We start from the raw sequence: 16,907 nt of genomic DNA, 5'->3' as shown, positions 1-16,907 counted from the left end.
ACAACCAAATATTTAGAACATTTTAAAATATTATTCAGATTCCTGTTAATGAAACAACCTATAAACCTCTGAGAGCAAGTCTGAATGAAAATGCTAGTATGATTCCTTGTAAGCAAAATTAATTTAACTGATATTTTCCATATTACTACACTACTAACTGAAACTGTTCTGAAAGTCTTTTAACTGACCTGAACCTGGATGGAAGCATTGCTGGACTCTGTGACGTCTCCTTTCATGCCTTTGTAGCTTGGCGAGGTACCTCAATTCTGACTAAAAAGAGATTTTTCCAAACACTGTAGGCGCGCAAATGTGTCAAGATAGAAATGTTATATAATGCCAGAATCAGACCATCTGATTAAATTAATGTATAACTCAATGTAAACTGCCATAACACTACAATAAAAGTCTAATATAACAGTGCAGTTACGGGCTTTGCAATGCAGTCTATGCTCTGAAGGTAAGATACTTCCTCACAGAGGACAATTTTGTGCACTGAGGTAGGTCCAGTTTCAGAGACTTCTGGGAGTGGGTCCTGTGGTGCAGCTGCTCTGTGAGGCTTACTGGGCACAGCTGTCAGGAGGCATTTAGCACCTCCTGCTGGTCATCTGGACCTGACAAAACATTTTTAGCACAAACAACGATTATGCATTATTATAAACATGCATGATCACATATTTAGTGGTGGCCAAAAATTTTAGAACACCAGTATTTTCACTAGCTAAAAAATGGTTTTAAGTCAGTTATTCATATCTATTGCTGTAGTGTGTCAGTAGGACATATCAGTTTACATTCCTAACATTTGCATTTAATTGTAATAATCCAGTGAGATTTTTGTTTGCGTTAGGAGTCTGATAACAGCCAGTGCTCCACACAGAGATCTGATCTCATCATCATCCAGTCTGTCTGGAATGACATGAAGAAACAGAACAAACCGAGACAGACTAAATCCTGAAGAACTGTGGCAAGAGACTTACCTGCAAAGCTACCTAAAAAAAACTATGTGCAAGTGCACCTAGGACAAAAGCTGCTTTAAATGCAAAATATGGTCACCACCAAATGTTGATTTATTCCGTTAATATAAATCAACTGATCAAGAAAATCTATTTATGACATTATTTTTGGCAGCATCCTCATTTTACAGCATTTTTAACTTTTAACAGTACTGTAGCGTTGCCTGTAGGAGCTGAACTGAATAAATATAAGATGTTAAAAGAACTCTTACTCTTCATTTCCTGCAGAATCTCTATGCGCTTTGCCCTGAGCGAGGCCATCTCTGAGGTTACCTGACAACAAAGGAGTTTGTATTGTTTAAAAATAATTAGATGATTATTGTATAAACTGTGCAATTTACAGTTTAAGTAATATTTAGTTGCATTAATACATACATACATACATACATACATAGATATACAGTGGTGTTGGCCCCATTAATGATTTATTTTTTTGCATGTTCGCCCCGTTAAAACATAACTGTGGTTTATCACACCTGAGTTCAATTTCTCTAGCCACACCTGTTCGCAATCAAGAAATCACTTAAATAGGCCCTGCCTGACAAAGTGAAGTAGACCAAACGATCCTCAAAAGCTACACATCATGTTGAGATCCAAAGAAATTCAGGAACAAATGAGAAATAAATAATCTATCAGTCTGGAAAAGGTTATAAAGCCATTTCTAAAGCTTTGGGACTCCAGTGAACCACAGTGAGAGCCATTATCCACAAATGGCGAAAACATGGAACAGTGGTGAACCTTCCCAAGAGTGGCCGGCCAACCAAAATTACCCCAAGAGCGCAGCGACGACTCATCCAAGAGGTCACAAAAGACTCCACAAAAACATCTAAAGAACTGCAGGCCTCTCTTGCCTCAGTTAAGGTCAGTGTTCATGACTCCACCATAAGAAAGAGACTGAGCAAAAATGGCCTGCATGGCAGAGTTCCAAGACGAAAACCGCTGCTGAGCAAAAAGAACATAAAGGCTTGTCTCAGTTTTGCCAGAACATATTTTGATGATCCCCAAGATTTTGGACAAATACTCTGTGGACTGACGAGACTAAAGTTGAACTTTTTGGAAGGTGTGTGTCCCATTACAACTGGCATAAAAGTAACAGAGTACTTCAGAAAAAGAACATCATACCAACAGTAAAATATGGTGGTGGTAGTGTGATGGTCTGGGGCTGTGTTGCTGCTTCTGGACCTGGAAGACTTGCTGTGATAAATGGAACCATGAATTCTGCTGTCTACCAAAAAATTCTGAAGGACAATGTCAAGCCATCTGTTCGTGACCTCAAGCCGAAGCGAACGTGGGTTCTGCAGCAGGACAATGATCCAAAACACACCAACAAATCCACCTCTGAATGGCTGAAGAAAAACAAAATGAAGACTTTGGAGTGGCCTAGTCAAAGTTCTGACCTGAATCATATTGAGATGCTGTGGCATGACCTTAAAAAGGTGGTTCATGCTCGAAAACCCTCCAATGTGGCTGAATTACAACAATTCTGCCAAGATGAGTGGGCCAAAATTCCTGCACAGCGCTGTAACAGAATCACTGCAATTTTTTTGCAAACGCTTGATTGCAGTTGTTGCTGCTAAGGGTGGCCCAACCAGTTATTAAGTTTTCACACTTTTTCACACAGGGCCATGTGGGTTTGGATTTTGTTTTCCCTTCATAATAAAAAACTTCCTTCAAAAACTGCATGTTGTGTTTACTTCTGTTATCTTTGATTAATATTTTAATTTGTTTGATTAACTGAAACATTCAAGTGTGACAAACATGCAAAAAAATAAAAAAAAATCAGGAAGGGGGCCAACACTTTTTCACACCACTGTAGAGTCCTTTGAAGCTGCATTGAAACTGCAATTTGGACCTTCAACCCATTGTTCCCCACTGAAGTTCACTATAGGGAGAAAAATCCTGGAATTTTCCCCTCAAAAAGGTTGTCTAAGATACTAAAATATGAAATGCAGATCAGTGGAACAGCCACATACCTCTTTTTTAACAGCTAGTAGACGCTGAACTTCTGTGTAAGCATTTTGCATGGTGGAGTACGCCTGGAACAGCTGCTCACCTACATTTTCCAAAGAGCTGGTCAACTCCTCTTCTTTCAAAGACAGTGATAGCAACGTATTCACTTTCCCTGAGAATCATATACATACACAGATGAACATTATGACATGCACTAGTGTGTTACTAGTAGAGACACTGTTGAATCATCAATTCACGAGTTCGCACTCTCATATAATGTGATATGGCAATATAATAAGCATTTTTGGCGTGCTGTCCGGGGGGAGGGCTCCGAGCTCGGGATGGAGCCCGAACCCGGAGAACTCCCCCCCCATCCCGAACTGGGATGACTTAAATGGAGAGTGAGGTGTTGGGGTGGGGGTGGGATGCTAGAAAACCGTCGTGGAACGGAGGTGAGCTGGCTGTATTTATATATGAATTAAGCTTGTTAAGGTGATTGGCTGATGAGCTTCACCTGGGCCAGGTTGATTATCTGATCGTGCTCCTCCCGAACCTTGTTAATAAAACATCATTTACAGCTGACTGAGATTTAACAACTATTAAATAATTCAAAACTAATTTGTGTTAAAGGCACAATAAGTAAGTTTTTTTCCGCTAGAGGGTGCATATTCAAAATAAACAAAGAAACAAAGGCGTAGTTTGTTGACGCCGTGATTGAGGGTGGAATCATAGAAGTTGTCGTCTTCATCCTTATAGCCGAACCAATCTGTCATGACTCAAGCAGAAATTATGTCCATGGAGGAGCTAAAGACTTATTACGGTCACTGTAGTATGAAGCAGGGTGGGGCTGAAAGTGATGGAAGTGAAACGAGGACGCTTGAGCAATTGCTAATTAAGGACGAGTGCTATACACAGCCCGAAAGCAGCAGAGCTTTTATTATGCTTCTCTGTGCATTCGTCACCTGTCTAATAAAATGCAAAACATATTAAAGTATCTTTGGGGTTTTCATGTTTTCCTCAAAATAAAACCAGAAAATCGAGGATGTATGACGTCTATGGCAGGTGACGCACGGGTCCTTTACACTAGTTAAATTTTTTTATTTTTCTGGATTTAAACATTCTTTGAAACATTTGGGATAATAAGTACACAAGTCAGCAAAATATAACACTGTTCTAGTGGTTTTTGGATATTTTAATTAAAAAAAAATCTAACATGTTGTGCCTTTAAGTGAAAAAGGGATGTGTACTTATTCAACCAATTTAAAATAGAAAATCCAAACTTGCATTTTCATGCATTGATAAAATTAGATGATTTAAATAAATAATTACATTAAAAATGGGTATGAATAATAAATGTTAAGCTATATTAAAATTGAATACTCACTTTTTCTGGATATTTTGTTTGTTTTAGGACTCTGAGAAACATCCTGTAAAAAATAAATGAACAAAACACTTACATACATTTCTACGAATTCCAGATAATTCTTCTAGATACAACTTAACTCTAAAACTCTTATACTTGTATTTTTTCCTTGGTTTTCTGGACGTTGCTGGAGATGGCTTCAGAGCTGCTGTGGCTGACGGCCTGTTCTGTGTCACACTCAATTGGTTTGTTTTTCAGAACACATACAGTATGAGGGTGAACATTTTCGATGATCTCTAAGTCATTTCCTGAAGTCTGGCTTTCAAACATCTCAGCCAGTAAAGATACAGGTGGAAGAGAATCAACTAATGGCTCTTGTCCACTCGTGCCTTCACTAGGGGAAAAAATGTTAAGGAGGATCATAGTTTAAATGAGACAACAGATCTTCATCTAAGTTTAGGAAGACTTGTAAGACAGAAACATGCTCTTGGAACTCTAATATTTAAGCAAATAAAACTCGTATTTAATTCACCTGGTCATGCCCTGTTCGCTCTGTGATGCCGCTTTGTTTACTTTCAACACAGACCTTTTGGAACAAGTGTGTTCTTGTAGTGGAGGATTAAGAACAACAGCTTCATTCCCAGTTGCTGCCTTCCGTGTTAAACAAACTCCACTTGCTGTTGTCGAGTTGGGTATTTTGGCCTCCATCCTGCTTTGGACCAGTCTAAGGTCACATATAGGCTCAGCAGCAGTACCATCTTCAGTTTCTGGAGTTACGTCCTTCATACAAACATCTGTACCTTTTCCATCAGGTTTGGGATGAGCTCCATGAGCAAACATTTCTTGAAGAATATTTTCTGATGGTCTCTCAAGACAACGCCTTTTCATAAGTGGCTCATTTGACGTGTCCATATCAATTATGCTGTCATCTCTCTGTGTAGGCAGGTTTTGGTTTTGCTGGATAGATGCAGGATGATTATTTGGATTTTTCTCAAAGGAGGAGGAATGGCATGATGGTTGCAACTGGTCATCTGTGAACCCCTCATTCGCTATGATAGGTATTGTGTTATGCCCATTCTCTGCTGTGCTTTTTGTCTGAGTGAACCTCCTTGTATTGTCCCAATATGTTTCGATCCACTTATTCTTTTTCATATGTCTAACAAGGAAGAAACAACAAGTCTTACGGCACACAACTAATGCTACTGACCAAATAACTGACAAAAGCAAATGCATTTGAATCATTCAACTGTCAGTCATTTAAAAGATGCATCATTGAACATGTAGCCACATAAATGAACTGACAATGAGCTTACTTTTTTTGGTCTCTCTTAGCACAAAGGTCTTTAAGCTCATTAAATTCAACACTGTAGTCCATTGTATTTTTTCCATGTTCTCTATTCTTCATCAATTCCTGTAGCTTCCTTTTGTGATCTTGGGTGCCAATATGGTTCTTAAACGCTGCCATTCCCTTTGTAGACATATCACAGGCCCAACACTTATGCTCATGTTGACTGTAAGAAGAAAAGAAACCAGAAAAGTCTTTTTTGAGTATGATGAGTAAATTATGAAATAATTATTTTATTTCTGTATGAACTTTATTTAACTTTTTATTTTCAGACCATGACAAAACACTTTTTAGGTTCATACCTGCCCTTCAATTGCTCAATTGCCTGATGGTGGACAATACCATGCATATGTTTGTCCCACTCCTGTTACAACAAAGACAAAGTTAATTTAAAAAAAAGTTAATCGAATGCAGATATCCATAGCCATGTACCTAAAAATTACAGCCTAAAATGACTCCATTTGAGAATGCAAACACCAATGAAAAGGTCCACTATTACACCATACACTACCAATAATCTACCAAAACACAAAACTGCTGACCTTTTCAGGGAAACGATGAAAGCAGATAGTACACTTGTCCAGATTTGTTTTGCTCCTAAATGGATAAAAAGATTTTTGGATCGGTGGATCTAGTACACACACAAATTGTTATAGATAAAATAATGAGCACACTCATTTTAAACAGCAGGTTTATCCACTCAATCATTACAGAACACAATTAATGCTGTTGTCCAAATAACTAACAAATGCAAATGTATTCAAAAGACGTACAGTTGAAGTCAAAAGTTTACATACACCTTGCAGAAACATGCAAAATGTCAATTATTTTTGAATATAAGAGGGAACATACAAAATGCATGTTTTTTTTTTCATTTATTACTGACCTGAATAAGATATTTCACATAAAAGATGTTTACATATAGTCCACACTACAAAATAATAGCTGAATAAAAATGAGCCTGTTCAAAAGTTTACTTACACTTGATTCTTAATACTGTGTCGTTACCTGAATGTTCCACAGCTCTGTTTTTTTGTTTTGTGATAGCTGTTCACATGTCCACTGTTTGTCCTGAACAGTTAAACTGCCCACTGTTCTTCAGAAAAGTCCTTTATGTCCCACAAATTCTTTGGTTTTTCAGCATTTTTGCGTATTTGAACCCTTTCCAACATTGGATTTTAAAATAATAGTCATCTATTCACACTGAGGACAACAGAGGGACTCATATGCAACTATAACATAAAGTTTGAACACTCACTGATGCTTCAGAAGGAAATACTATGCATTAAGAGCCAGAGATGTAAACTTTTAAACAGAATGCCTATATATGATATTTTTTCATTTAGTACTACCCTTCAGAATCTATAGAGATTACATGTTTTCCAGAAGACAAAATAAGTTAAATTGACCCTGATCTTCAAATAAATAAAAAAAACCCAGCTCTTAATGCACTGTGTTTTTTTCTGAAGCATCAGTGAGCATGTGAATCTTCTGTAGTAGTTGCATACAAGTCCCTCAGTTGTCTTCAGTGTGAAAAGATGGATCTCAAAATCATACAGTTGTTGGAAAGGGTTCAAATACACAAAAATGCTAAAAAAACAAATTTGAAGGACTTTTTCATGAACAACTATTACTACACACAAAAAACACAGCCGTTGATCATTCAGGTAACAACACAGTATTAAGAATTAAAAGGATGTACATTTTTGAACGGGCTCATTTTTTATAAATTCAACTATTATTTTCTCTTGTAGACTATAAACTATCATTATTTGAAATGAAATGTGTCTTGTCAGTGTGTTTTACACTACCATTTAGAAATTTAAAGCAAAGTATGTTTTAGACTTTTCATAAGTATATTAATGTGTGGAAAATAGGCATCTGATGCCCCTTTTAAAGCAGGGCATGACAAACAACACTTTTTAGTTTCATACCTGCCCTTTAATTTTTCAATTGCCTGATGGTGGCTAATACTGTGCATATGTTTGTCCCACTCCTGTTACAACAAAGACAAAGTTAATTTAAAAAATAGTTAAATCTAATGCATATATCCATAGCCATGTACCTAAAAATTATAGCCTAAAATCACTCAATTTGGGAATGCAAACACCACTGAGTTAAAGGTCCTCTATTACACTATACACATAAGTATGTCTTACTGATAATATGATTTTAAATTCCCTGACAATTTTTAAAGCTGAATATTTTAGGCTCCATCCAACAATGTTACTCTCAGGGAAAGTACTGTCCTGAACATTATGAACATCTACTCTACCAACTCTACTTCTACCAATATTCTACCAAAAGACAAAATTGCTTACCTTTTTAGGGAAACGTTCAAAGCAGATAGTACATTGGTCCAGATTTTTCTTTCGCCTCCTAAATGGATAAAAAGATTTCTTTCATCTTGGATCTAGTACACACACAAATTATTATAGATAAAATAATGAGCAAACTCAATTGAAACAGCAGATTTATCCACTAATCATTACAGCACACAACTAATGCTGTTGTTGAAAAAAATCTGAGAAATGCAAATGCATTCAAAAGATGTAACAGTTAAGTCAAAAGTTTACATACACCTTGCAGAAACATGCAAAATGCATGTTTTATTTTATTTTATTTTATTTTTTATTTTTTTTTTCCCCCTTGGGAAAAATCTCGGGGGCCCCACACAATTGCGTGGTTTGCGTGGTGGGTAAACAGGCTACTGCGGCCACTCTAGTCAATGCTTTTGTTTACGCCAGCCGGCCGTGCACGTTTGAAGCGGCTCTCTGTGCTCCTTCTGCAAAGATACACGCATATGCCTTCTTCGATTAAATATAGTTAAAATTCATCAAACTCCCACAAAAATCCATTGCCATGACTTATCGCGAGAGGAAAAAAAAATACATTTTAGCAACAGTTAATGGAAATGGCATCATTTCACAATACTTTTTAATCGACATTTATAAAATATGGCCAAAGATTTCCACAAATCTGTAATGGAAACGCACCTACTGATGCTATAAAATGAAACACATTGCATTAAGAGCCAGGGAACAAAATGCCTAATTATGCCTAAATATCATATTTCTTTCATTTAGTACTGCCCTTCAGAAGCTACTTACAAGTTTCCCAGAAGACAAAAGTTAAATTTACCCTGATCCCCAGCTCCTAATGAATCGTGTTTCTTTCTGAAGCATCAGTGAGCGTTTGAACCTTCTGTAATAGTTGCATATGAGTCCCTCAGTTGTCCTCAGTGTGAAAAGATGGATGTCAAAATCATATAGTCATTGTTGAAAAGGGTTCAATACACAAAAATGCAGAAAAAAAATTGGGGGGGGGGGATATGAAAGTTTTTCTGAAGAACAGCAGGCAGTTTAGCTGTTCAGGACCAACAATGGACTCATGAACAACAATCACTAAACAAAAAAAAAAAACACAGCTGTGGATCATTCAGGTACAGTGTTGTTTTCGCCAACGATGACGGTGACGAAATCATTTCGTTGACGCCACTTTTTTTCATGACGATAACGAGACGATGACGAGATAAAAATGGCTTGTTGATGACTAAAACATGACGAGACGTGTGTGAGTTTTCGTTGACGAGACGAGAATAGACGAAAATGTTAGTGGGTGGTCCGTCAGACGTTTAAAATGCATGAGATTTCTGCTTATTGTGCATGCCAATCAAAACCTAAAACGTATCTGCCGCTATGGCAAGCCGTTTTAGCATTAAATACTCTTTGCCATACTAGTATGGCAAGCCGTTTTAGCATTCCATCCTTGTTTGTCTTTTATGTTTTAAAACATTCCTTCATTATTGTAATTATTGGTGAAAATAGTCGATCCGGAAGCTCACATTGTGTTGAACTATAGATCTGCTATTTTCAGAACTTACAAGTGACACTACCCAACAGCAAAATACTTACTGACCTACATTAATTTGTTAAAAGACTACTTTTTCCCCTTTTTTGACTAAAACTAGACTAAAACCTTTTTGACTTTTCGTCGACTAAAACTAGACTAAAACCTTTTTGACTTTTCGTCGACTAAAATTTGACTAAAACTATCACATATAGAAGTGACTAAAATTTGACTAAAACTAATAAGCATTTTAGTCCAAAAGACTAAGACTAAGACTAAATCTAAGATGGTTGTCAAAAACAACACTGTTCAGGTAACAACACAGTATTAAGAATCAAGTGTATGTAAACTTTTGAACAGGGTCATTTTTATAAATTCAACTTATTTTCTTTTGTGAACTATATGTAAACGTCTTTTATGTGAAATATCTTATTCAGGTCCGTACTAAATAAAAAATAAAATGCATTTTGTATGATCCCTCTTATTAAAATAATTAACATTTAGCAGATTCTGCAAGGTGTACGTAAACCTGAATGAATGAGCTGACAATGAGCTTACCTTTCTCGGTCTCTTTGAGCACAAAGGTCTTTAAGTTCATCAAATTCTACACTGTAGTCCACTGTAATTTTCCCACGTTTTTTATTCTTCTCCAATTCCGATAGCTTTATTTTGTGATATTGGGTGCCAATATGCTGCTTAAATGCTGCCATTCCCGTCACAGACATTTCGCAGGCCCAACACTTATGGTTTTGTCCACTGTAAGAAGAAAAGCATATATTTTTTGACGTTGCATAAATTATGATCTTTACCCTGTAATCATTTACTTACTTTTTTTTTCTACACTGAACTCAAAATGAGTTAAGCAGAACGTCTAAGTGTGTTTTTTTTTTTTTTAAATCCCAAAAAATCATAACCACTTCCTCAGATCAAGCTGCTCACAGATTCTTCGCAAAGTGACATAGTTTTGCACAGGAGGGCCTATGTTTGTTGACAGAAAATGGTGTTTTAGCACTGACCCACCCTGAGGGAGCTGTAAACAGTCTGCCATTGTTTTGATGCTGGAGCAGGAATAGACAAGAATGTCTCCTAAGCGATTGAGGTGTTTTATTGTTGGATGTAATAATGAACATAGCAGTCGTCATTTACTCCCGACATCTGAGCCACTGAAGACGCAGAGGATTTCTTTTGTTTTTGAAGGGAATGTACCCCCCGATCTGCCTAAATGCGCCTATGTTCACACAAATCATTTGTGATCCAGCTTCAGCTACAGAAAAAGTGAGAAGTTTTTTAATGACTCATTGCAAATCACTTTTTCTAATAACATGTTAGTTTGCTTGTTCCGTGACGAATGCGGTTAAAGTTAACAGTCTCAGAGAACTGCTTGTCACCCCACGGAAGAGAAGGACAGGGTGAGCAGACCTTATTAGCATTTAAAGGGACATGCACCGATAAAGTTGCTGTGAACAGAGCTTTCAACAAGGTAAAAAGGGTGTTGTTTTACACTACCATTAAGAAATTTTAACCAAAGTATGTTATAGACTTTTCATTAGGACCCTAAAGAATCATATCAACGTGTGGACAAACATCACTTTTTGATTCCCTTACCTGCCCTTCAATTGCTCAATTGCCTGATGGTGGACAATACTGTGCATATGTTTGTCCCACTCCTGTTACAACAAAGATAAAGTTAATTAAAAAAAGAGTTAATCTAATGCATATATCCACAGCCATGTGCCTAAAAATTACAGCTTAAAATGACTCAATTTGAGAATGCAAACACTAATGAGTTAAAGATCCTCTATTACACATACACAAAAGTATTTCTTACTGATAATATGATTTTAATTCCTTGAAAAATTAGAAATCTGAATATTTTAGGCTCCATCCAACATTGTTACTCAGGGAAGGTTGTACTGTCCTGAAAAGTATGAACATTATATTTTGATTTGCTCTACCAACTCTACTTCTACCATTAATCAACCAAAACAAAAAATTGCTGACCTTTTCAGGAAAACGATGACAGCAGATAGTACATTGGTCCAGATTTTTTTGGCTCCTAAATAGACAAAAAGATTACAGATAATGTAATGAGTAAACTCATTTTAGACAGCAGATTACAGCACACAACTAATGCTGTATTTTTTTTCTAAATAACTAACAAATGCAAATGCATTCAAAAGGTGTACAGTTGAAGTCTAAAGTTTACGTATACCTTGCAGAATCTGCAAAATTTAATTATTTTTACTAAAATAAGAGGGATCATATTAAATGCATGTTATTTTTTATTTAGTACTGACCGAAATAAGATATTTCACATTAAAGACATTTACATACAGTCCACAAGAGAAAAAAATAATTGAATTTTGATTCTTTGTAATGTGTTACCTGAATGATCCACAGCTGTGATTTTTTGTTTAGTGAAAGTTGTTCATGAGTCCCATGTTTGTCCTGAACAGTTAAACTGCACGCTGTTCTTTAGAATAGTCCAACAAATTCTTTGGTTTTTCATAATTTTTGTGCATTTGAACCCTTTCAAACAATGACTGTATCATTTTGAGATGCATCTTTTCACAACTTATACAGAAGGTTCAAATGCTCACTGATGCTCCAGAAGGAAACACGATGCATTAAGAGCCAGGGGTGTAAACTTTTGAACAGAATGTCTAAATATCAAATTTTTTTGTCATTTAGTACTGCTCTTCAGAAGCTACAGAAGATACTTACATGTTTCTCAAAAGACAAAATAAGTTACATTTGCCCTGATCTTCAAATTCAAAAGGTTTTCACCTCCCGGCTCTTAACACCTTGTTTTCCCTTTTGGAGCATCAGTGAGCATTTGAACCTTCTTTAATATTTGCATGAGTCCCTCAGTGTGAAAAGATGGATCTCAAAATCATACGGTCATTGTTGGAAAGGGTTCAAATACACAAAAAGGATGAAAAACCAAAGAATTTGTGGGACCATAAGGATTTTTCTGAAGAACAGCAGGCAGTTTAACTGTTCAGGACAAACAAGGGACTCATGAACAACTATCACTAAACAAAAAAAAAAAACAGCTGTGGATCATTCAGGGTAACAACAAAAATTAAGAATTAAGTGTATTTAAACTTTTGAATGAGTTCAACTTTCATTTTCTCTTGTGGACTAAAAACGTTTTTTACATCTGATGTCTTATTTAGATCAGTACTAAATAAATGCATTTTGTATCTCTCTTATTTTGCAGATTCTGCAAGGTGTACGTAAACCTTTGACTTTAACTGTATTATTAAACATACAGCCACATGAATGAGCTGACAATGAACTTACTTTTCTCTGTCTCTTTGAGCACAAAGGTCTTTAAGTTTAGCAAATTCTAAACTGTAGTCCACTGTAATTTTTCCAAGTTTTCTATTCTTCTCCAATTCCGATAGCTTCATTATGTGATCTTGGGTGCCAATATGCTTCCTAAACGCTGCCATTCCCATCACAGACATTTCACAGGCCCAACACTTATGCTCTGGTTCACTGTAAGAAAAAAGCATATACAGGTGCATCTCAAAAATGTTGAATTTTTTTTTTAAGTAACTTATTTCTATAAGTAAAATTTTCATGCATTCTAGATTCATTGCATGTGAAGTAAAACATTTCAAACTTTGCTGTTTTAATTTTTATTATTAGAGCTTACAGATCATGAAAGTCAAAAATCCAATATCTCAAAATATTAGAATATTTCCCAGGAGCAATAAAAAAAAGGAATTGCAAAACAGAAAAGTTCAAGTTCTTTAAAGTATGTTAATTTATGCACTCAATACTTGGTCGGAGCTCCTTTAGCACAAATTACAGCATCAGTAAAGTGTGGCATGGAGTCGATCAGACTTCGGCTCGTCTGTATTGTTGGTTTATTCAGTTTCTCATCTTTGTCTTGAAAGTATCCCATAAATTCCATATGGGATGCCAACATAAAATGCTAAATTTACTTTTATCTGAAAAGAGGACTTTGGACCACTGAGCAACAGTCCAGTTCTTTTTCTCCTTAGCCAGGTAAGATACTTCTGACGTTGTTTTTGTTTTAGAAGTGGCTTGGTAGCCCTTTTCCCGAAGACATCTGAGCGTGGTGCCTCTCAATGCGCTTACTCCAGCTTCAGTCCACTCCTTGTGAAGCTCTCCCAAATCAGCTTTGCTTGACAGTATTCTCAAGCTTGCATTCATCCCTGTTGCTTGTGCAGCAATTTCTTCCTTCCAGTCAACATTTAATATGCTTTGATACAGCACTCCGTAAACAGCCACCCCTTTCGGTAATGACCTTCTGTAACTTACCCTCTTTGTGGAGGGTGTCAATGATTGTCTTCTGGACCATTGCCAAGTCAGCAGTCCTCCCCATTATTGTGGTTTCAAAGAACAAAAGATAGCCGGAATTTATACTGTAGGGATGGTCATTTAATAAAACTCAAATTTTTGAGATACTGGATTTTTTACTTTCATGAGCAGTAAGCTCTAATCATTTAGGCTGCATTTATTTGATCAAATATCATTTTAATACGCTGTTTTGCTGCTCAGGAGACATTTCTTATTATTATAATTGTTCATACAATGCTACATATTTTTGTGGAAACAGTCTTTTTATTCAAGATTATTTGATTAATCGAAAGTTCAAAAGAACACCATTTATTTTGAAATAGATCTTTGAAAGTCTTTACTGTCCATTTTTAAATGACAAGTAAATCATTTAAATAATTTTCATTTCTGTGTGAACTTTCTTTTAAATGGGTCATCGGATGTCAACAGCATTGACCTGCCCTGAGGCAGCTGTAAACAGTCCGCCATTGTTGTAAGGTGTTTTGTTGTTGGACGTAATAATGAACATATCTGTCGTCATTTACTCCCGACATCAGTCCCTGAAGACGCAGAGGATTACTTTTGTTTTTTAAGGGAATGCGTCCCCCATTTACCTAAATGAATGTTTGCACGAATCATTCGTGATCCAGCTTCACCTACAGATGAAGTGAGTATTTTCTTATGAATCTTTGCAAATTTCCTTTCCTAATGCACATGCACCAAAACCAGTAAACAGAGCTGTTTTCGACAAAGTAAAAAGGGTGGTGTTTTACACTACCATTGAGAAATTTTAACCAAAGCATGCTATAGACTTTTCATTAGGACCCTAAATAGTCATATCAACTTGTGGTAAATGGACATCCGATGACCCCTTTAAAGCAGAGCATGACAAACAACACTTTTTAATTCCCTTTACCTGCCCTTCAATTGCTCAGTTGCCTGATGGTGGACAAAACCATGCATATGTTTGTCCCACTCCTGTTACAACACAGACAAAGTTAATTATAAAAGAGTTAATCTAATGCATATATCCATAGTTATGTGCCTAAAATCACTCAATTTGGGAATGCAAACACTATTGAGTTAAAGGTCCACTACTACACCATACACAATAGTATTTCTTACTGATAATAAGATTTTAATTCCCTGAAAAATTAAAAGCTCTTTTTTTTTAGGCTCCATCCAACAATGTTACTCTCAGGGAAGGTAGTACTGTCCTGAACATTATGAACATTATATTTTGATTTACTCTACCATTGCCAAGTGTTCTACCATTAACCTACCAAAACACAAACATGCTGACCTTTTCAGGAACATGATGAAAGCGGTTAGCATACTGGTCCAGATTGTTTTGGCTCCTAAATGGATAAAACGTGTTTTTTTTTTGTTTTTTTTTTTATCTTTGGATCTACAATTTATTATAGATAAGCAAACTCATTTTAAACAGCAAAGTTATCCATTCAAGCATTATTGTATTATTAACACTACAGATAGATGTATTTAATGTATAAGACAAACTTACCTGTCTTGCTTCCTTAGATCATAAACAGCATTTGACTCGTTCAGGTCAATATTGTAGTCCACTTGAAGAGGTTTACCTTTTTTTCGTTTAGCACTGAGGCTAAACATATTATGATTGTGCCTACGAGTGGTTATATGCTCCTTGTACTGCTCTAGTCCCATCACAGTTACAGAACATGCCCAACACTGATGCAACTGTACACTACAATGACAACAGTGCTTATTTCAACTTACTTTATATAGCTGAGAAAGAAATGACAATTAGGTCTGTGTAATTCCATACCTGCCCTTGATCTTCTCAATTGCTTCATGGTGGAAATAAGAATGCATATGGATATCTACATCCTGTGAAAACAAAGTATACACATCAGATTAGTGAGAGGCATAAAAGCATTATTTTTATGATGAATTGGCCTCTCTGCTAAGTATTGCATGCATTTAATATATTTAAAATATACAAAAAAATATTGATGATTCATCCTGCACTCACTGGAGTTGTCCAATCAAATATTATCTACAAAGTCCCACCCCATAATATCACCTGCAACAGGCTAGCAAATGCCAAATAATGGTTCATAGCTGTGACATAAAAATCTAAAACGCCAAAGGGACGGGTCTTTCGATATATCCCGCACAAAAACATAGGCTAACACATATTTATTGTGGTTTTTAATGTATCTGAAACCATAAAAGGCTACTAACCTAAACTGACCATACACTGTTTAATGACATAGCAACAAAGTACAACTAATCAGCTAAAACATCCGACTGTTTCAAATATAAGTAGTTAAACAAACAAACCTTTTGTCCGTAATGTTGACCGCAGATAAAACATTTACTGCTAATGTTGTTGACGTAGTTTTTCTTGGTCTTTTTGCTCATCGTTTTGTTTCTGAAAGCAAATGAAAGAAACCCAGCCGAAATTTCTTATTAACAATCACAATATTTTGAGTTATAAAACAGAGATCTCGATTAAATTAGTTTTAATTTAACGTTACATACATTTTAATCTATGCTAGACATTGAGAGCAGTTGCTCTAGCTGGAATCCTCTTGTCATGAACGTTATAAGGCTCATAAACTGGGAGATTACTGATCAATTTTACATCAGTTTTAAGAGATTAGTCACAAGGAGAGTCCCTTAAAAACTGTTTTTATGAGTTTTCATTAAGTTTTCAGCGATGCCCGTCCACGTGTTTGCTGAATTAGTCCATGTTGACTGAATACTGTTGCCAGATCACGCAAAAACAAGCTACTGAGTAAAACAAAAGTCCAACATATGCAAATTATCTGGTCAAAATTAGCTTAAATCAGCGACCAGATTAAATTGAAATGAGACTAAAACAGCTTTCGGAAAATATATGTCGAAAAAGTCTTATTCGTGACTTCATACGGTTAAAAACGACTTCGTGTAGGCGTTTATTTATTTATATATTTTAAATTTTTTTTTTAAATAAACTCAGAAAACAAAATCTCATAGAGGTAACAGCATATATCAAACCAAGTACAATAACAGTCAGCATCAAACCGTAAGGGGATCCATATTACAAGTAAGG

General features: G+C 36.0%; 1 protein-coding gene across 1 annotated transcript; it reads right to left on the bottom strand.

Moving 5' to 3' along the window:
- Nucleotides 1-51: 51 nt before the first annotated feature.
- On the bottom strand, nt 52-16,242 carry znf106b (zinc finger protein 106b). The gene is made up of 19 exons (XM_073852750.1): nt 16,154-16,242; nt 15,354-15,697; nt 15,135-15,189; nt 14,748-14,809; nt 12,824-13,021; nt 11,519-11,573; nt 11,123-11,184; nt 10,076-10,273; nt 7,990-8,047; nt 7,603-7,664; nt 6,211-6,265; nt 5,971-6,032; nt 5,637-5,834; nt 4,856-5,479; nt 4,480-4,717; nt 4,345-4,387; nt 2,984-3,132; nt 1,223-1,283; nt 52-611 (listed from the first exon to the last, which is right to left on the bottom strand). The coding sequence occupies exons 2-19, from the start codon at nt 15,512-15,514 to the stop codon at nt 574-576; spliced, it is 2,379 nt and encodes a 792-aa protein (XP_073708851.1). The 5' UTR covers nt 15,515-15,697; nt 16,154-16,242; the 3' UTR covers nt 52-573.
- Between the last annotated feature and the right edge of the window lie 665 nt (nt 16,243-16,907).

Source organism: Garra rufa, chromosome 13 (assembly GCF_049309525.1).
Source record: "Garra rufa chromosome 13, GarRuf1.0, whole genome shotgun sequence".
Classification (NCBI taxonomy): domain Eukaryota; kingdom Metazoa; phylum Chordata; class Actinopteri; order Cypriniformes; family Cyprinidae; genus Garra; species Garra rufa.
The sequence above is the reverse complement of the archived record's forward strand: the minus strand, read 5'-3'. Positions and strand labels throughout refer to the sequence as shown.